Source organism: Neolamprologus multifasciatus, chromosome 8 (assembly GCF_963576455.1).
Source record: "Neolamprologus multifasciatus chromosome 8, fNeoMul1.2, whole genome shotgun sequence".
Lineage (NCBI taxonomy): Eukaryota > Metazoa > Chordata > Actinopteri > Cichliformes > Cichlidae > Neolamprologus > Neolamprologus multifasciatus.
The window spans coordinates 26,314,713-26,337,171 of NC_140446.1; the positions used below are offsets into that span (position 1 = coordinate 26,314,713).

At 40.4% G+C, this 22,459-nt stretch overlaps 1 protein-coding gene across 9 annotated transcripts in view; it reads right to left on the reverse strand.

Moving 5' to 3' along the window:
* Window positions 1–408: 408 nt before the first annotated feature.
* Window positions 409–22,459, reverse strand: part of shisa6b (shisa family member 6b) — an 88,809-nt gene continuing 66,758 nt past the window's right edge. For 3 of the 9 annotated variants that reach the window (XM_085169600.1, XM_085169599.1, XM_085169598.1), the window contains 5 exons: window positions 11,893–11,955; window positions 10,754–10,774; window positions 5,047–5,199; window positions 2,679–2,782; window positions 409–2,500 (listed from right to left, as the gene is read on the reverse strand). In XM_085169600.1, coding sequence (XP_085025726.1) covers window positions 1,646–2,500; window positions 2,679–2,782; window positions 5,047–5,199; window positions 10,754–10,774; window positions 11,893–11,955 — 1,196 coding nt within the window. In that variant the 3' untranslated portion in view covers window positions 409–1,645. The remainder of the gene's footprint in view (window positions 2,501–2,678; window positions 2,783–5,046; window positions 5,200–10,753; window positions 10,775–11,892; window positions 11,956–22,459) is intronic. The other 6 variants (XM_085169603.1, XM_085169601.1, XM_085169604.1 and 3 more) reach the window with 4 other exon arrangements.

Below are 22,459 nucleotides of genomic sequence, written 5' to 3' on the forward strand. Positions count from 1 at the left end.
AAATTAGTTACAATGTTGCACTTTTAAGTCACCACTAATGAACTTCAAAGCTACTGCGTGTTGCACGTAAAACATTCATTAAATCAGGCTACAGTAGTTGTCACACACATTTAGTGTGATCCTGCTGAAACTTAATGTTGGTGACACTGAGGATATGCAACCCTGGTGTAAACTCCAGTGCCACAAATGATAAAAGTGGCTTAAATTTGTGAAGATGTGTAAGATGTAAGACGTGTACACACACACACACATATATAGTGATACATGGAGAAAGAGAGCGAGAGCAGAAGACTGCTCTCTGGCCGTACAGTACATGGTCGCCTGCTCAACCACTGAGCTAAACCAGTGCACAGATTTGTCAAATTTGTGACGCACAGACGAAACAGACGTATCTCTCCAAGAACAATGTTGCATGTTTAGAAAAATATGGATGGTTTATTTGACCCTACTTTGACAAGCATTATATTCCATTGCCATGATGTTCAAGTCTTCTGAAGTCAATGAAACACAGTCTACATCCAAATATGAACAGTGGTATATCATCTGTCAACAACACATTCATTCACTTTTCGTCCTACAAACAGTTTTTGCAAAGACACACACAGTATAGTATTAATTGATCCGGTCAAATACTCGGTTAAGTGGGCTTCTATTCTGAACTCACGAAACAGTAATGGTTTATAGTTGTTTTTTAAGAATCTATTGAAAACAGACAGTCTAATATAAAGTCCATCCAGTACAGACTTGTCCATAATACTGCTTCTAGAATAGCTTATTTACAATCGTCTACTGGAAGCAAAAGAGGAAACAAAAAAGAAAAAGAAGAGAAAAAACGCCATTGCTTTAAGAACGAAACAAGCTAGCCATTAATATTAAAATTCAAAATTAATAATCAAAAACAGAACATAATGTTTTTTTCATTGATTGTGCTTTGTAACCCACAAAACCACTTCATTTTTCGAAATAGAACACCGATCAGAGGCACCAAATAGGAGTGCTGATAACATCCAGTTCAATTTCTCTCATTGAGATTCTCTACAACTATGAGTAGGACAGGGCATACAAATGGTTCCTTTTTTTCATTTATTTATATATTTATAAAGTTATTACAGGCTCATTCTCTCAGTTCATCACCTGTGGTGGTGTTATGTCGCACAACAGAAGTCACGTAGGAATCGGTTCGTGTGTTTAACCATGCAAAGCCCTTTAAGATTTGCCAGAAAAGGTCACAGAATAGATTTGTTGGACAAAAGGGGGGCTGATAAAGGCATAAACAGACACAAATGGTGCTTTCCCACTAAAACATACACAGAATGGTGCCAAAGCCTGTGGATGAATAGGATAGGCAAGACAGTGGAAATAATAGTAGGCAAGTTAGCAGGACAATACTACACCTTCCCCATCCATAACCTCCTCTGGCTTCAGATCTGGCTGGGCCTGTGTATGCAATGTACAGTGTAGCTCGTTTTCCCGGTCTCTCACAGTAAGTAAGTGGAAGTTCTTGGTCCTGGAATCTCTAATTTGGCAGAAGCCTTGGTCAAAGAAAGCAAAATTGCCACCATCCTACTCTAAAAGGAGGCCAGTATACCAACGTTTGTCAATCAGACCCAGCCCCTGGCGTTCAGCAGTGAGTATTCCTGAACATTTACACAGTCACCTCAGTCTTGCTGCCTGTGCGGTAGTGCTGTGGCTGTTGTTGCTGCTGCTGGTGGTGCTGTGGGATGTAGTGGAGTTGTTCCACAGTGTGAGTCCGTCTCGAGGCAAATGCCTGCCTCTTATTTGCTGTCTGGTTCATGGCTAAGGTGTTGGAGTGCCCACTCCCGCCTGCTCCCTGTACCCCACTTCCGCTGCCTCCGCCACCGCTGTTGTTAGAGGCACTGGGATGGGAGTGCATTTTGGTCATCTTGTAGCGATCCATTAGAGGCGTAGTTGGAATGAACACGTCTGTGTGTGAGATGGCCCGTGACATTGACTTGTCACTGCCATAAAAGCCGCCAGAGATGCTGCTGACCATGCCGCGCTTCAGCGACCTCATCAGCTTATCTGGCGAGAGCAGAGGATCCTGGGACAGGAGGCGGTCTTGTGAGTATAGACGTTCTTGTGAATAGAGGCGATCTTGGGAGTAGTGGCGGTCTTTTGAATAAAGATGTTCCTGTGACATGAGTCTGTCCTTGGAGTAAATACGGTCCTTGGAGTAGAGGCGATCTTGGGAGGTGTGGCGGTCCTGTGGAAGAAGACGCTCCTGGGATCGAAGACGTTCAGCAGATAGGAGCTGTTCATCGGACAGGATCCTACCTCCGTACAGGGAAACACCGTTAGAAGACATGGTATAATCTTGCTGGGGGGCACTTTGAGGGGACAGGACACGATCTTGGGACATAGCCCTCTGGACACGACGGGGCCTCTGCCTCTGCTGAGACTGCTGCTGCGAGGACTGTGACTGCGGAGGGGCCTGGGAGATGGAGGACTGTGGGGGCTGGCTCTGCTGTTGTTCCCGGTGCTATCGAGCAAAAGACGAATGAGGTGAGTTTATTCACAAACTCAGGGGTAAAATGCTCTGCTGCCGACTACATTTAAATCTGGAAACTTGTGCTCTTGCATCATAGATACATAAAACCTGATAGTACATGACCTTGTTTTGAAGCGTGCACTATTGAACGGAGCACTTCTGTACCCACCTGTTCTTGACTCATTTTGAGAACATGAAGGGGAAGAGTGCTTCTTGCTGCCAGGTCGGGCAGGTGGCGCTTACGAGTGTAGTAGTCTTCGACTTCTTTATCTGCTGCAGAGGACACAGAAGTGGGGAAAAAAAAGACACGAAGTGAAGAGGCAATTCAAGGAGCGAAAGAAAGAGAAAACACGGGTAGGTACAGAATGCTAGGGGAGAAATCGTGTAACGTGGAATTGGAGAACACGGCACACAATGCAGAGAATAGTGTTGGGAGACCCATCGTATTTCACCTTTCCAAGCTCATAGAGGGGAATAGAAAATAGAGGCAGAGTATCACAGTCAGACCACATTACATGCTAGGCACATAACATCCACATATCCAGACTTGATCAGGGATGCTGCAGGCAGTTCTGGCTGTGGGGGATAACTTTTCAAAGGTCATTTGAAAGTCTATAAACAAAAAACATCATATACAGACATGGAGGGAACCACGCAGGCACCTCACATATATGCATGCTGGAAATCTAATAGGATTATTACACAATCACATCAACACTGACGCTGGGAGTGTTTCATATAAACTCGAGTGGGGGTTTTCTTTCGTATTCCTGTGTGCAACCAACAAAAACCTCCAAACCAATGAATATAACATGCATTTAAAAGCAGATCAAAAAGACGAGAATACATTTGCAAAGACGATAGAGTGTAGGAGTGAATGTAGCATTAAATTCATGCCACACGACAAAAACACATGCACGGACATCTGTATCGACCAAACAAATACATAAAAAAAACAAACACACACACAAAGTGATGCACATTTACAAAAACTTGACATCTGGTCATAAAGACAGTAGCATAAACCATTCAAAAATGGAAACATTTATAAGTCTGTGAATGAGCGTTTAACCCGCACAATAAGAGACAGGTGAATGCCACCGCCATTGATGGTGGGAAGGTATAATGAGAGCAGATCTCTCCACCTTATTGAGAACTCGTAGATGGCTTTTCAGTGCGAGTCTGTCTTTTTCAATAATGGTACAGCAGTGTTCACACCACCTGTCCAAATTACTCTCATCCAAATCCCCTTCAGCGCCGAGTCACGGGTGCTTGCTGCAAATCGATTCATTATGAGAGATAATAAAACAAGATGTTCCTTTCTCAAGCATAATAGTCTTCAAGATTTGGGCAGCGCATTGCAAACTCATCAACCATATTACCAGAGTGAATGAATAACTCATGATATATAGTGTCCTGCACTGCAATGGGCTAAGTGCTTTTTTTCTCTTCAGTTTGATACCAATTTGCATTAATAAGCAGTACCATTCTTCTTTTATTATCTCAACAATGAAAACTCCGCTCGATGTTCCCTCCAGCGCAATCCAGCATGATCTATCATTGTGCAGACACTAGTTGAGCAACAAAAAGAAACAGCCGAGCCTTTTGGCTATTTGCTGCAGCAAATAATTTGCTTTTGAAGCAAAAAGAAAGTTGGGAAGACTGAAGGAAGGACACCGCCAAGGGATATTTTTCCATTTCAGAACTGTCTCTTTGGTGGGGTCCTATCTCTGACAATTGAATTCATTTGGTTTTGTTTTACGGTCCATCAAAAGCTATTATGTTAATTCTCACAAGCATTCTTCAAATAAATTGTGGTTGTTTTTATTTCTCCAAAACAACTGAGAACCAGTAAATACTACTGCAAACTTGTTTTACCATTTAGTTTCAAACGGTGCCTGGCAGCTCTAAGTGGGAGCCAGTGCAGAGCGACGCCTGACGGGATGTCAGGGGTCATGTCCATCTTTCATTTTGACTCGAGCCAGCAGCGAAGCAGGACGCTCATGATGAAACGACACAAGCCGTAACGGATATTTGTATTTCACTTAGAGAATAGCGTGAGACGAGAGCTCATTATGCTGGAGAAATTCACCAAAGAAACGCTAAATTAATACCGAGCCAGGCCAGACGCAAGAAGCCGCTGATATATGTGTGATTCAAGAGAAATCATGGCTGCGGCGAGGGAAGCGGGGAATATCAATGAATCAGAGTGTTTTTGAGGTGATTAAGCTGCTTTTTTGACAGCTCAGAGTTGAGAAGGGGATACTTTCTGGCTTTAATTCATAGTGCCCTCCATCCACTTAGATGTTTAATGAACGGCGAGCTGCAGAAAGTCCAAAAAAACACTTTTTTCTACAGTTTAATGTCCCGAGTTACAGCAGGTGAGGCATTGTTACATCTGAAATACTTCAGAGCCCTTCAGAAAGTCCCAGCCTGGAGTCAGGAAAGCACACTTAATGCAGTGTTTTTATCATGCAGGGCTTTAGGATCAGGGCAGGGCGCCTATTCTTGCATTATTGCAGTGAACTTGGACCTACTGAGTTTCTTCAAGGACGAGAACCGGTTGAGGTCGGCTTTGACGGCCGCCTCGTAGGAGGGTGGCAGGTGTGACAGGCTCTGGAAGGAGCGTGAGAAAGACAGGTCGTAGGGCTCCGTCTGCGAGGTCAGGATGCCACTTATCCGATTGTTTTCTGGAGACACATACATACATATACAGACACAGAAGAGGGAAGAAGGGGGGGGAAAATGGGCAGGCTGACTTCTCCTACGCCAACCCCCCAAAAAAGGAGACCCCAGGCAACCATCACAGAAGACCACCTGCTGTGAAGAAAAAAGAGTGAACTGGCAGACAGGCTGGAGTTTCAGCTGTACAAATGTTTGCTGGAGGCAGAGGTCCTTTAAAATAATCTCCAAATTAATCTCGTCAGTATAAAATAATAATCCCAACTGAGGGAGCCACTGAGTTCATGGAAGCCCTGCTCCTCTTCTGGGAGTTTGGGGTTGTAGTGACCTAAGAAAAAATCTATTTTTGTACAAATACACATAAACTCACACATGAGTCCATATAAAATATGTTTTGAATAGCTGGTTTTATAAACCAGATAGAGTTAGCAGCTTACATCTCATACTTTGTATCTCTGAGGTGTGAGTCTTTACTAACTCTAACCCTAGACAATCAGAATATGTCGTTTTTGTTTTGATTAAGTTCTGTGTCTTAGCAATCAGGGACCAAAGAAAATAATCAGTCTAAGTGACATGAACTTTCTTTCTTAATAGTCTATTGTGCCTTTCTCCAAACTATAAGGGTAGGGCAGAGTTAGAGTTATCCCTTATGGTGACTAACCTCAGAGGGTTAACGAAAGAAACTTCTGAAGGAAGGTACATGTGAAAGGGTTGGAGAATGACTGAGATAGATTTTGAGAACAATCACACTTTATGTTGCTGAAATAGAAAACCCAGTCCACTCGTACTAAAGTGGAGTGAGAGAGTTACGTATCCTGTTGATATTTCAGTAAACTCGACTATTAAAGATAGTCATGGCTATAAAACATTTCTTATTTGATAACCCTTAACATTAAAGCCAAACAGGTTGTGTAGGTTCCCCTATGCCAAAGCTACTCTGACCCTTCTAGACACGACACCAAAGGTCCTTTGGTATTAAGCACCAAGATATTAGGACCAGATTCTTTTAGGCTACGTTCACACTGCAGGCGAAAGCGCATCAAATCCGATTTTTTTGACCCTATGCGACCCATATCCCATCATGGTGTGACAGTGTGAACGGCACAAATCCGATATTTTCAAATCCGATCTGGGTCACTTTCATATGTGGTACTGAATCCGATACATATCTGATGTTTTAGAAAGCGACTGCTGTTTGATGGTCATGTCGCATTAAATCCGTCTTTTACGTCACCGACACAAGACAGACGCCAATTATCAGCGCCAGAGAAGACATCGCGAACGCTTCCTGGCCATCCAGTGAAACTGTTGGGAAGACAACGTTGGAGAAACGTGAACATTTTATTTGTACTGTATAATCTGCAGACTCTGACAGAAATCTGCAACTATCCTTTGAAGCACCGCTCCTCTAAAACAGCAATAAGGATCATTATTAGGTTATTTACATTATTATGTAAATAACAAAATAACTTACAAAAATTATAACATTTTATAATTATAAAATTATAATAACAAAAATTGGGAAACGTGAAGTCCGAAGTCTTTATATTAAGGGCCATCAGTCAAACAATACTGTTTGCTCTGGGTCTAAACAGCACGTTGTGTGTGACATCTTCTTTTGTGCATGCGGCCGCTTTGAGCGTTCACACTAGAGCGCATTTGCTGTCATATTTTATTTGTAGTGTGAATGAGCAGACAAAAAAATCAGATTTGATCAAAAAATCGGAATTGAGCATTAAGACCTGCAGTGTGAACGTAGCCCAAGTCATGCAAGTTGCAAGGTGGAGCGTCAAATCAATTAGACTTGTTTTTCCAGCACATCCCACACATGCTCAGTTAAATCGGATGGGGATCTGGAGGCTGAAGGACACCTTGATCTCTTTGTTACATTCCTTAAACTATCACTCCAAAATAGTTGTATTCTGGAACCACATATTATCCTGCTAGAAATTACCTTCTGCCTAATAAAGCCTACTAGCTTTTGACAGGTGCTGTTATTACAAATAATGGAACTGAACTGACCTATCAGTGATTTTAATGTTGTAACTTAGTTGAAATACTTCTATCACTCTGGTTGTAGGCTTTCTATGGTTTCTACCATAGCTCTAAAGTTCTAAGTCTTATTCGTCTTAATCATACCTCTGTCCTTTAAAGTTCAGCATAGTTTGCCGAGGAAAAAAGTTGAATATCTGCCTTTAAGAAACTGTTGCATATTTTAAAACTCCAACTTGTTGGTGCCAGTGATGGGGGAGTATAGGCGGACACATCAGCCACTCAGTGAGTGTTTGGTGTGGGACTGACTTGACAGGCGATGCGGTGGTTTGACGGGAGGAAACAGTGGTCCAAACAAGGAAAGGAAAGGAAAAAAATAGACAACACACCAAACAACAGATGTGTGCTGGAGAGTGACCCTGCTTGTGACAGTGACTGTGATGTGAACTGGGACAGGGACGGGAGCAATGCCTGGCTGCCTGTTGTTGGTGTGATGTGAGATGATGCCAGGAAGACGAGGAAGGTGGGGGTGGGGTACTGGACCCAAGCCTTCTTTTCTTCTCACTCTACTCTTTCTCTTTATCTCTCTTTTTCACACATGTACACACACAAACATCCGCAGTCTGTCCCATTCCACTTCCCTCACTCTGTCAATCTTATCTGTCTCACCATGCTGCCACCCACTTTCCTTTGCTCCTTAATTCTTTCTTGTCCATTCAGTATTCCCTTCTCTCTCATTTTCTTTCCCACTCCTGCTCTCTCTAGCTTTCCCCTGCAAGCTCTGAGTCTGTCACGCAGTGCAGAGCAGCGGGCATGGGTGTGACTCCACACTAGCCTCCAAACGACAGATAAGAATAGTGTTTTAGTAACTGCTGCAGGATGGAGAGATGGAAGAGAAAGAGAACAAGAGATGGGGATAAGAGAATCAAACAGAAACAAGAGACTGAAATGCTCAGTTGTGGTCACAAGTTTACGTGAACGGCAATAATTTGGTTTTTTTTAATGAATTCATTGAACCGTTCTTTTTAGGGGTGAAATGATTGTGCATGATTTTATGAATGACTTATTTTGGATTGTCTCTAAAGCACACAGAGTCAAAGTTATCCATACAGGCTCAAAAGTGTACATACAGCTCATTTAAATTGGCACTAACGTCACTAAAGATGTAGATGGTAAATGGCCTGGTTCTTATATAGCACTGTACACAACTACATTCACCCATTCTATCCAACATTCACACTCTGATGGATGCATCAGAGACCAACTTCGGGTTATCTGGCATGCAGACTGGGCAGATGGGGACTGAACCACCAACCGTCCAATTAGTAGGTGACCTGCTCTACTACCTGATCTACACAATCGTTCCACCCTGGGAAAAAAATGATTAAAGAAATAAAAGCTCATGACATTAATGCCTATGATGATCGTATGTAAACTCATGACCACAACTGTAAGAAGGAACGACTGCAGGGGGTCCTGGGAGCTGCAGGGGGGGAGATTGAAGTGAAAAACTTGTGAGTGGGTTGTCTTCCACAGCTGCATTAGTAAGTGGGGAATCAACTCAGACTGTGGCATGCTGTTAGCTATCTCATTAGCAGACATACTTTATGTTTAAACACAGTAAAGCCGCACAGATGTGGCTCCAAGACTTAAATAGTTAAAAACAAAAATCAGCAGAAGATTTTACGTGACAAGATTATTAATATGTGATTATTTTCTTATTGCCATTACGATCCAGTGAAAAAGCCAAAAGCAACAATGAGCTGGTCTCACTTTCTCACTCAGAAGCATGACTCTAAAGCCCAAGCTTGGCACTGTGCCACTTACACTGCAGAGTTTATGTCAGGAAAAAACTTGTTTTTTCATTGTCTTACTATTTTCATTTTCAGTGTTTTAGTCAACATGCAGTAGTGTTAGTTCATTCTCATTCACACCTGTTGACATGTTTTATTTTATTATTAATTGTTCTTAATTTGCACCTTTGCGGCTGTTGGCTGTTCTGATTTTAACTTCATAACTGTTGTGATATAGTTTTGAAAAACAATAATTATGAGTTGTATCAGTCAAATCTATAGCTATAACTATCTGTAACTTTGATTATTGTGTTGTTTTTTTCTGGCAAATTAAGGCTACGTCCACACGTACACGGGTATTTTTGAAAACAGAGATTTTCCGTTTTCGTTTTAAAAAATAATCCCGTCCACACGTAAAGGCAGAAATGAAGGAAAACGCTGCTAGGAACATGCCAAAGCAGCAGGTGGCGATATATTCCTAACCGTGCAGAAATGTTGGCCAATCAGAAGTCTAGAAGCCTCGGTGGGAAAAAGTAAACAAAGCTGGAGCATAGAAGCAGGACCGAGTCGTATGTGTGGAGGGACAGTAACTGTGTGTGTATATGTAAGCATTTAAACACTGCAGAGAGAACAATTAACAGTAACAGTATTGTAGAAATTCATTTCACCGAAACAATAACGTGGCGCACAGTGTGACGTCAAAAAAGGCGCACACCTTTGACGCTGCGTTTTCTCCGTTTTTCTCGTCCACACGTAAATGCAAAAACGGGGTTTTAGAAAATATCCACCCTGGCCGGAGTTTTTAGAAATCTCCGTTTTCAGTGACCGAAAACGCCGTTTACGTGTGGACGAAAGGTGCAAACGCATAGAAAAATCTGCGTTTTCAAAAATACCCTGGTACGTGTGGACATAAACCCAAAGGCGCTGACTATGTAACATAACTTTTGGTGGTAGTAATGACATGGATGACATGATAACAGCAGCAGTCTTTCGGAATTAAATAACAGTATGGTGTTATGTTCACACAGATGCAGAATTAGTAGGCATCACTACGTTTACTGACAGTGGCACTAATACTGCTCTGAAAATCAACTCAGGGGATACAAATGTCCAAGTAGAACATTCTGAACCCTAAACGTAAAGGATACCCTGAGTCACAACGACAAATGCTTTAATCATTAATGAGAACCACGGGTGACCACGAGAAACTCGTCTCACGGAAGACAGAACATAATTTTGCAACATAAAATAAGCTTAATTGGATACATCAGTGAAATGGAAGAAGATAACAACTGATATAAGAGCCTGTCACACAAAGCATTTGGATAATTTCGAACAGAATTACACACAAAGTACCAGTCCTCTTACATGTTACACACATCTGTGAGTGTCCCAGTGGAGCTGGGCTCTCAGTAAACTGGCTGCTTGTCAGTAAAAGCCATTCTTATAAAAACCAGCATTCAAAATTGTTGATTTGGTTTTGGTCTTTCTGATGGATTTTTTTTGACAGTACGAAAAATACTGCATAAATATAACATGAATAATTTTCTACTGTAACTCATCAGCTTGTGTCCCTGATTCCTGTTGGCCCACATGACCAACAACAAACTGTGCTGTCAAAGCAAAGATCAAACAGAAACTACTGCTTGAGTCAGGTCTGGTTTAAGTTAGAGAAAGGAGGAAACAAAGGTAAGAGTCGTGGTATGTACACAAATGTGTGCTGGAATGCAGTGAATGACTATTCACACTAAATTAAACATATGTATGCATGACTTACCACGTCTCAATGATCGGTGAGCTACCGAAACCCAAATGAAAAACAAATACTTCAGAAACATGTTGATGGTAAGAGAAACAGAACCTATTCCTGAAAGACCTTCTGCATATTCAGCACAGCCAGTACACAAAATCTCCCCTTAAAATTATTCTAATGAAAACAGCTTTTAAGTCCAGAGGCATATGTACACTTGTGTGTATGATTGTGCATTTTCTGCTCTGATATGGAGCAGTATCTCCTGGTTGTTTCAGTCAAGGGCCGCTGGGGGGGTTGTGGCTGTGGGTTTTTATCTGGAAAATACACTGTGTGCCAAAACTTGAAGGATTTCTGGCAGCTTGTGATCAAAGTGTCTGTGTTAGATGTGTTGAAATGGATTTTTCATGTTTTCCATAGATCTCCAAGGCATTTGTTCCCAGTATGCAGTTTGCTTATCTATGCGTGTGATTCTGTGTGAGTCTGTGGATGTATGCGTGTGAACTACACGGTCAGTTGTGTCCACAAAGAAGGAATGAGTCTGTCTGCAGAATTTAGCTATGGCTCCAAAGTGCCTCAACGATAGCAGGTTTTTAATGTTTGTGGTTGAAACAGTATAAAAATCACACGGTGAGATCAGGGCAATGTAATAAATGCACGAGGCAGGGAATATTCAATGCCGCTTTTTCTTTTATCTTTGCTATCTTTCCTCTTTCCTCTCTTACACGACTGCTCAACTGGCAGACTGTGACCACGGGCCGCCTCAGCTCCCTCAAAGGAACAGCTGATTAACTTGAGTAATAAAAGCCGATTCACGGTACTGCTCCTCTCAGGCACCGTGAAGTTATGGTGATAACTTTAGTTTTTCAGGACAACAGTGGAGAACATTGTCGTGGGATGGGATGACCTTGACAGAGCATTACGTTGTTTTCACTTTAAAGAAAGAGAGACCGATGGCCGACAACTTCTGTCTCCTGTCTCTCAAAGAAAAAAAGTGCCCCCATTTCGAAAGAATTTAAAAATGAAGAAATTGAAAATTAGATCAGTTCAATGAATTTACCCCATTAAACATGTAAAGAGCTGCATTCTAGACTTCCAAACATTTGAAACATTGAACTGACCAGGGGATTACTTGCATAAGACCCTTTCCCTCTAGTTTTCCTTACCATTCTTAGGTGTGCGTGTGGGGCTACCTAGAGCCACATGGTTATAGTTGTGCTGATGGGTACCTGCAATGACAAAAGCAATGAAAGATCTGTTCAATGTTCACGAGGAATGCTCTGTATGTTCTCCAACACAGACTTCAAGCAGTGTGAGGGTGATAATTAAAGAGATAATTCACTGAAGAAGCTGGAAATGTTCTTCTAGTGGCACTTGGAGATATAATTCACAAAATATAGATCTATGTAGAAAACATTGTGCATTTTCAATGGACTTTTATAGTTATAGTTAGTTAAGACACGATGCCGCAGTTACTTTCCACACTTGCGTGTAAACCTATTCACTGAGTGAAATATCCCTTTAATTTCCTCAAATTAAGAAAAGACATGAGAGACTGTGTGATGAGTAAATCTAAATGGAGTCCCCTGTAAGCTTAGCCTGCAAAATATGTTTACACCAGACATATTTTGGAAAGTAGGCTAAAACAGACGAAAGGAAAAAAAAACAGAAATATGGCATACAACATCCTGTCCTGGAAAAGCCAAGAGCAATTACTGTATTTTTTGTAAAGTGTATTATTTAAGAATAAAGACGCGCATTTATGCATTCATCATTACAAAAGATACATGAACTGCAGTGCTGCAGGTGCATTTGAACACAGGAAACCACCAGTACAACTACAAATGAACAGAGAAAGACAAATTATATTACCAGTACACAAAAATACACAGTGAACCTACCAAGGGAGGTTTTGCACCAACATTTTTACATAAGCAATGACCAAACAGCCCAATTTCAAGGTCTTCACTGTTTACACTGAGCAATTTTTACCTGTTCGTGATGAAGTCTGACTATCATGAGAGAAATTAAGTGAAATCGGTCACTGGTCATCACTTACCAAAACAATTTGTTCTAGATTACACTGAAGCCAACCAAGAAATCCCAGAAACTTAGGGGCAGTGTTTGTCAGCGGACATGAATTCATTGTCATACTTTTATTTACAAAAATTAAAACAACAACAACAAAAAACAGTTGTGGAAAAGAAAAAAAAAATCCAAAATCAGAAAGAAAAACTATGGAAGAAACACAAAAAATCTTATGACTCACACAAAGAAGGAGCTGATAGTGTTCCCCTGCTTTGATACATAGTTTTTCATATTTAAATCTAAGATGGTGAAGTTATTGCACATTTTTGTGCCACCAGCTAACTTGCTAACATTGAATTGTATTAGCTTACAGGTCGGCTAGCGACACTGTTATGAACAAATGGTGAATTCCTCAGTGATGGGAGCTGTGAAGTGCAGTGACCTTCAGAGATACCACATCAGTAGCATGAACTGTACTGTCAGCAAAGCATTACCAGAACACACAATTACACAAGGTGACAAATATGTTTCATGTTGTTTGCTTAGCTAATTTAGCTAATTAGGCTAGCATAAGCTTTGCCCTGGTTGCTTCCCAAATCGTGTGTTCTTGTTAATCGGAATTTTTTAGCATGCATATTATACAGTTGTGTGTTATCTGACACAGTCAAAAATCAATCAAGCCCAGTGTTTGTCCAGACAGGTCATGACTTCAAGCTCAGCCAGAATCCCAGCAGACTAGCTTATGGCTCCAGTCCGTTTTTTTCACTGATGTTCTGTGCTGTAGGTCTTACTGCTGCCATCTCTATCTCTGGCTTTCCACATATGTGCATGGAAAGGCAGTAATTGTTCAGGATGAGTATGCATCAGGGTGATTAATATGTTTCTTATGGATAATGTTTGTACAATATATTTGGGATGTGTTTTTGAACTTGTAGTCTGCAAACTTAACATGCACCGGTCCTCATCTCTGGCCATTATCCCTTTTTTTTCTGTCTCTGCAAGGAAGCTCTAATCAGTAGTAACAGTCAAACGTGTTGTCATTTGAGTAAGCAGATCCTTTTTAAATTTCATCTCAGAGGATAAACAACAGTTGGCCCCAATCACCTATCCATCCTGCTGTGCTGGAGTGTTTGTGGGATGACAGGGAATGTGATGCAGTGGTATGGTGCTCGCCTTGGCACCGCACCGTGGAAGTGCTTTAGTTGAAAGATGGGACCTTTACTGAGCCCATTGTACTGAGAAAGTTGATGAATGACAGCTATTCTCAGCAGCGTGGGTTTGTGTGTTTGTATGTGGGGGGAAGGCAGCAATAGATGGAGACCCCAGTGTAGAGTGTTGCCATTGCAACACGTTCATTTGCTGTCTGCTGCTGTGCCTGTTTAAAAATGCATTAGAGCCAACTGCTGAAACATCCATTTACATCTGTCACAGAAGTGAAGGAGGAGAGTGAGGCCCGACGCTCTCACATCATGGGTTTCAATATTTGCTCGAGCTATAGAGATAGATGAGATGTGTCTTCTGTGTGTTCCTCCACTGGCTTTTTCTTTTTTCATATCAGTGCTTAACAGTGACTCACAGAAAAGATTATTCAAGGGGATAAATTCACAGACTTCAGAAACTGCTTCTTTGGAACATATTAAATGAACAGCTTAGTAATATAAAGCCATGTATAAAACGCTATGTCTTTTTAGTTACTATATTATCTGTATCTGTCACAACAGATCTTTCATTTTTATTTGTCCCTGGTAGCACTATCGTTCATTATTAATGATCTATTATATCACAATTTTGCCGCTTGCCCTTTACTAATGCATCAAATCAATGTGTTCTTCACTTTTGATCTATGGTCTATGACCATGCGGTGGGGTGTATTGCTGGTGGACCAAAGAAGTAGAGGTGGGAATCACCATACATCCCACGATACGATATTATCACAATACTTAACGCACGATACGATATTATTGCAATTTTTAAAAATATTTTGCGATATTCAGATTCTGTACATAAAGGTAAACTTTATCAATATTCATTTTATCTAATATCAAAGTCTCACACTCAGTCTTTCTCTCATTTCAGTTTTATTGTTGACAAACTGAACGGTTTGTATTACAGTCTAGTCCAACTTAACTGAGCAACCATCTGGTACAATTATAGCTATTCTGAACTATGCAGTTTATGAAAACTATGCAGCCCCTTCAGCAACTGAAGAATTTGAAAGTAAATTAAAACAAAATATAATTTTACATTAAATAAAAAAGTTTTAAACTTAATTAAAATAAAACATGTCTTAAATTAAAATAAGTAAACTGTCATGTTTATTGCTGCCAAAAAAAAAGGTTAAACACATTTGGACAGTGAAGGAATGTCAGGATTCTTGCTCAGAAAAAGGATCAACATGCTCTGAAGTCAGAGCACAAAAACCTTTTTGTAACAAAATATCGATTTCTGCTGTCCCTGTATCGATACATTATTAGCAAACAAAATATCACGATACTACACAGTATCGATTTTTTCCCCCACCCCTACAAAAAAGATGTTCAGATTACTGTCATCCTCATTTCTAAAGTCTTCTCCTATGTATGAAACCCCTCCTGATCAGGAATACGCCTGCCAAAAAGAGAGATTTCTTCATTTGTTGTTGTGATTAAACAGGTGTACTCACACTAGACTCATTTGAATCCCAAAGTCTAATTCCTTTGACTAGTGTGTTACTTTGACTAATTGCTGAGTACTGTGTCCGGGCATGCGTAAGTGTACTGTGACTGTGTCACCACTTACAAATAAACTAGTGAAGCTAATTTTACTGTGAAACAGCACTTATCAAAAGCTTCTCTGTGCATGAAAGTGAAAGAGAGTGAGAGGCTATGACTTGCTGAGGCAAACTGAAGTGCTTTCAGGTCATTAAATGACAACAACAAGGCAACTATTTTGTGCGCTGCAGGTGGCACACCAAGAGAGCTTGAACTAGTTTAGCTTACAAATTAATTATTATTATAAAGTATGCTACTGAATTATTTCACCTAAAATCAGTGTTTGAGAAACTTGCATCAGATTTATTGTTGATTGATGCAATTGATGTATTTATTTGCAAATTAGGCAGTGAGATGCTTCTATTATGGTCTGGATGAATACCTAGAGAAAATAAAGTATCAATACTACTGATACAAAGGCTTGTTTTGAGTAGTGATGCCAGGAATGACTGGATCACTACAAGCTCACTGCATCTACTTTAGCTTATTAGTATAAACAATTCATGAAATAAACATTTTTGGTATGTCACTGAATAGTAGAGCGACCTATGAATGAATGTGCATGTGATTATGCTAATCTTATTAAAGGTGACTAGTAAAACAAAATGTGGTTGACAAACTGGTAATTACATAGCCCTTTCACTACTCTACCTGAGCATTCAAAGTAGCGTGCAAGCCACATTCACACACTTTATTCTATGCCTCAAGCACTTCCTCAAAATCACACATGGACACATTGAGGGTTAGACACTTTAGCATGCAGACTGGGGGGAGGCAGGGATTCTGATTAGCAGGCGACCTGCTCTACTTCTAGCCAAGACATCCTGTGTCTGGGAAAACCCTCAGTAATGGTGATAATTTAAGAGAAACAGCCTTTTAATGACACATACAGGGTACATAATAGAAGATTAACTTCTTTTAATTATTAAAAACTGCTAGTGACTATGGCCCAGGTATCAGTTGGTGCTGGCGTGGAAAAAACTGCTATGATTTCACTTGATCTTAAATCCTGCAGAGTAGACACAGGATGTCTTATCATAGCGTGCACAGAGTGCATCCATTTAAATCAAACATGGTTAAAACTCGTCCATTTCTAACAAAGAAAGCAACAACACCGCCCTATCCCCACCCCCAGGAAAAAAAAACAAAAACCAACTTGCAGTATTATGTTAATGAATCACAAAGTGAATGACTCATCTCTGCAAACAAACTTTTTCTGTAATGAGCTACAACAGGTGACAAGTAAACATCTGTCCTCTCTGCTGTGCAGAACAAACAATCATTTATTCACATTTTTTCTTCATTCAATTCAGCTCAGTTCTGTTTTATTTATAATGTATTTACATAGCGCCAAATCACAACAATAGTTACCTCAAGGCGCTTTATATTGTAAGGTGAACTCTTGCAGTAAATCATGAAGGGAAGTAGAGAAAAATCAATTAGAGTGTCGAATACACACTCTAATATTAGTTACTCCAGTAACACATGAACATCATATAGTTTCAGTTAATTCATATTCATGACTCATGACCCCCCCCCCCCCCCCCCAGCCCCAACTGGTCGCGGCAGATGGCTGCTGCCCATGAGCCTGGTTCTGCCGGAGGTTTCTTCCTGTTAAAAGGGAGTTCTTCCTTCCCACTGTCATCAAATGCTAAAAGGGGGTTGTGTGATTGTTGGGGTTTTCTCTATATTAGTGTAGGGGCTTTACCTTACAATATAAAGCACCTTAAGGCATTTGTTGTGATTTGATGCTGTATAAAATAAAACTGAATTCAATTAAATTGAATGCTTTTACTTTTAGAACTGAAATAATATTTTCATTCTTTACTGATAAACACAACACTAACAGTAAGTATATATTGTCCATCCATCCATCCATTCGCTTCCTCTTATCCTTTTCAGGGTCGCGGGGGGCGCTGGAGCCTATCCCAGCTGTCATAGGGCGAGAGGCGGGGTACACCCTGGACAGGTCGCCAGTCTGTCGCAGAGCTAACACACAGGGACAGACAACCATTCGCACATTCACACCTAGTGGCAATTTGGATTATCCAATTAACCTATCCCCACAAGCTGCATGTCTTTGGACGGTGGGAGGAAGCCGGAGTACCCGGAGGGAACCCACGCAAACACGGGGACAACATGCAAACTCCACACAGAAAGACCCCGGCCTGATGGTGGAATTGAACGGAGGACCTTCTTGCTGTGCTGCAACAGTGCTAACCACCGTGCCACCGTGCTGCCACAGTATATATTGTATATTTAAAAATCCAAATGGTATTTAAGCCAATTCCACAACATAGATTAGACTTTTTTAAGTCATTATTTTGGACAGTATGATATCTTTTACCAGGCCTGGTTTTCAGAATAAGGCTGCCATTTCCACAAAATCCTAGAAGATTAAAAAACATCTGATTTGAAGATAAGAAACATGTTTTCAGTTGAAAAGTAGTTAATTGAGGACAATTGTGGAGAGGTCATCACCAACCATGTAAACTGCATGCAGTTCACGTGTTGTTGCGCATGAAATGTGTAGTTTCAGTACACGCTAACCAGCAAGTTTTTAAAAAGTGACAAACTTCAAGAAAAATGGACCGTGCTGATAGGGGAACTCATCATTGATGGATATTATGTGTCTCTACTGTAAAGATTTGAACGCAACAGAACCCAGAAACAGAGCATAACTTTGTGAAGTTTTGTCTCAATCTGGTAATTTCCATTCAAAGTCTGGTCTGAGGGGTCCACAGAGAGAGCCGAAGCTGAATGACGGGCTGAGAAGCAGGAGAAGACTAGCTCATTAAGAGCCTGGAGAGCAACGTTCACTGATCCCAAAGCAATCAGGGGACCAATTAACCACATTGAAGACAGAGTCCCAGCACAGTTAGCACCCCCAAACTCTCAGGGCCATGAGTCTGCTTATCAGCTCGGAACACCCAAATGCACCATCATCCTCCTGGGCTCCTGGAGCTGACATGGCAAAAAAAGAAAAAGAAAAAATCTCTCTTGGTGCTACTTTAAAGCACCCCAGGAAACCTATTTTTCAGTGGTTAAGTAAGCTTAGTGTGGAGGGTGAGATCTCCCGAATGTTCCGCCGTCCTTTACTTATTGCCTTCATCTGCTTTAATTGGCATATTAAAATAGATTCAAAGCCAGTGCTGCTGTCTAATCATACAGTGGGTTGATTATCTGTGATTGACGTGCTCTCCAGATTGTTAGGTTAAACAGGATCCCTATCTAAATTGCTAAATGGCCGATTTGCCGTCAGTATGTTGATGACGGAGCTGTGTGTTTGTCAGATGGTGTCAGTCACATTTAATGGTTAAATCAAGCATATACACCCATAGCTGTGATCAATGGGCTGCAGAGACTAATCTTAAACACCTTTTTCGGATACAGTCACCCTCAAGTCCGCAAGAACATTACTCACATTAAATTTCCCTTTACTGACACGGTAAGTGATCTCTGGAGAATACCTCCTTGGCAAGTTTGCATAATAGCATCCAGATGGCGTGCAAGTGACTCAGTATTCTGACATTTGGCGTGGCATTTTGTTTCACATCACACTTCCAAGCATCGCATCCACATACAACACATAAGGGAGGTAAGAGAAGGCATGCTGAGGAACTCAGAAAATACCTTGAACCCCTTGGCAAGGTTAAATAAGCATTTAGTCACATACTCTGAGGTATCATAGAAACTATCAGAACATTCATTTCTAAGCATTTTAATTCTGTCCAACTACTGAAAAGCCAGCCAGTGAATATCCAGTGAATAGGGATGTGTGTATTTGGCCACAATCTCTAGTGAAGCAAATGACAGAGAAGAGAGTGGTGAGTGACGAGAGACTGAAAGGGGAGAAAAATAACAAACATATGACCAAGGTCACCAAGCTCTAGACACCAGCTGCCTAATGTTAGCACCATGCACATACAAAATCATTTTGAGCCACATACAAGCATCATGTGCTGTACACAAACATAACAGAGCCACAGTGATATATAAACAAATTAGCAAAGGTTGACTTTTCTATCCCAGATCAGTATTCCCTGGGGATTCACTTTAGAAAGGACAGTTTCACATTTAATAATTAATAAAATACGTTCAGCACAAATACAGTGTGCCCTTCGTGTAGCTAGGGTGAAAGTGAGGCTGAAGACGTGCAGTAGCTGAATAGCGGAAGCTCCAACTTTCATGAAAGAAGCTGGATTTCATTTTCAGTCAAAGCTGTCGTTAGTTTTTTTTGTTTTTCCTTACCCATATCTGGGTAAGGAAAAACAAATGTTAATAAATGGTGTGAACACAAACATATTTGACGCTTCAGGCATGCCCCGCGTCCAGTTTAACCCTTTAAGACCTACCATAGAACCAAGTCCGCCAGAGCTTATATTATATTTTTACATGCCGTGGAACCATTTTTGGGAGCATTTCAAGTTGATATACATCAATACAACCATTATAGCCCAAATTTTAATAATATGTATGAATTAAGTAATTACATACATTGCAAAAAAAGTGCAATAAACTACAAAAAAATTGAAAATCGTTTTGGTTTTTTTAACATATATTTCTAGTTAGAGAAATTTAAGAGGCTTATCCCTCAAAACTGTAAATACAAAAAAATTGCACAAAATAGTTTCCTACTACAGGAAATTTATTTTGAGTGTCTTCATAGTTTTATTTTTGAAATACACCAATTTTTATATACTGCAGGAAAAACGAAAATAAATATTATACTGCAAATTTGCGGAAAAAAAAGCAGCATATGCATCAAAATAAACTATTTCCAGCAGTGCAATATGAGTCCTAAGCATCCCAGAAACGACACAGAAAGTCATAAAGTCAAACATAACTTTTAAAAACACCAGTATAGGCTCATGAGGCCTTGATGGTAAAAAAAACCTACATTTTTGCAAAATGACGTCACTTCCGGTTTCGGCAGGTCATGGCGGACATGTGATAGTTCGCGCTGATGGACGTAGGAAGTGTTACAAACAGCTGATCGGATCGGCAAAGCCTGTTTCTGGAATATTATGTTTGTGTTGCTGCAAGTGCTTTTTATGCAGTTTTTGCAAAGCTATATGTGGAAGGAAACCGTGACCGAGGACAAGCTGATGGTATAAGATGTAAGTACAACTCCTCTGGTTTCATATGCAAAAAAAATTATTGCGCTAGCTCACGTGGTTGCAGAGCTACCGGGATTTAAAAATAGTTACGCAAAACAGAGCGCGCCTGCTCCGACCGGCTTTAAAGGGTTAAATGAGATGTCGCATTGTTTGTGCTCAAGAGTTGAGAAACGCTAAACTTTTCAAGTCGCTTACAGTTCTCATATAATCACACTGTGTTTATTGAAATGGTTGAGCGCTGCTGCAGGCTAATGAAATCAAATAATGCTCGAGTAGCTTACTGTTCAAGGTGATTTTGTTCTATGCTAACAGCTAATCAAAAGTTGTGTTAGCTTGCCATGTAATTTGCTATGACGAACATACCCAAACATACCCGTTTAGCCTGTTTTTGAAGATTCTCACCCGCCCTCTGCTCCAGCTGTGTCCCTGTGTATTTCTAATCCTCTCTTCCTATTTTTCACATCATCCGTTCACCCTCATGTGTCTACCAGTTTTCCTATCTTACATAATTTTTTCGATTTCCTCGCATCTCTGTTGGATTCGTTTTCTCCTCGGCTAGATTTGTACAGCATGTTTTGATTTATCCTTTTTTTTTTTTTAGTTTGGCAAATAGATTTTTTTGTCATCCTGAGATTTTGTCCAACATTTGGATCCATTTCTCACCATATATATGTTCAGAAATCAAATCCAGATAAATTACAGTTGATACCCAGTGAAATATTCATTAATCCTACAAGACTTTAACCATAGCTTATGATGCCACGATTCCAAAGTTTTCCAAACCTTAACTCTAATGGAGTTCTGAATTGAGGAATCATTTTGCTCATCCAGTATTCTAGCCTGCCAGTAAGGGCTGTGCATACTGCCTGTCTCATTAGCATGAAACTTGAGCTGTTGCCCTTACAAGAATGCATTATTTAAAATCTGCTGAGGAATGGGAGATTTCATAGTAACACATCAGATGCTCCTCACCACCATTAACCAAATGAGGGAAGAGACTGTATTAAAAAAAAATGCTTGCTATCACTCCACTGGTGAACATGCATCAATCAGCCACAACATTAACACCTGTCTAAGATTGCACAGGTTCCCCTCACTGCATCAAAACATCTCCTATCCACCAAGTCCTGGACGGGTGGGACTCTTCGGTCCTCTTAGTCAGGGTGGGGACTCAATGGAAAAGGTTTGTTCTGGGGCAAACAGCAAATCCTTGGATGGAAGGTAACGCTGGAACTTTTAAGGCATGGTGAACTTTTTTCAGGTAATTTCTAAAGTAATTTTGCTTTGTGGTTGGTTGGCAGTAATGTTTAGATGTGTAGTCCTTGGGAAAGTTGTACACAATGTACAAAAATACTTTGTTCCTAGCAGAATGTTGAATTGTAATAAGATCAGTGTTGGGGAGTAACATAATAAGCATGACAATATATTATGTAATCCAAAGTATTCAGAATATGTTACTCACATTAAGTAAATTAACAGAATACATTACAAACTACATTTTGGGGCTTGTATTCTGTAATCTGTAGTGGAATACATTTTAAAAGTAACCTTTCCAACACTGAATGAGATCATCACTGCTGTTTAATTCACCTGTTTGTAGTTTTAATGCTGTAGGTCTGAGAAACTGAGAACTCATCTGCAGCTTTTTGGTGGTGCAATACCTTACAGAAAGCTGGCTTATACAAACGTGTACCATCAAAAGACAACTTTAGCTTGTATATTCCTGACTACCAGGAAAAAAAATGTTGTCCAATCAAAATTTTTTTAAATCCCCCAATGTTTGTAAGGTAATTAGAAGACTGAAATAATTTTTTGGGGGAAAAAGGTTAATTTGT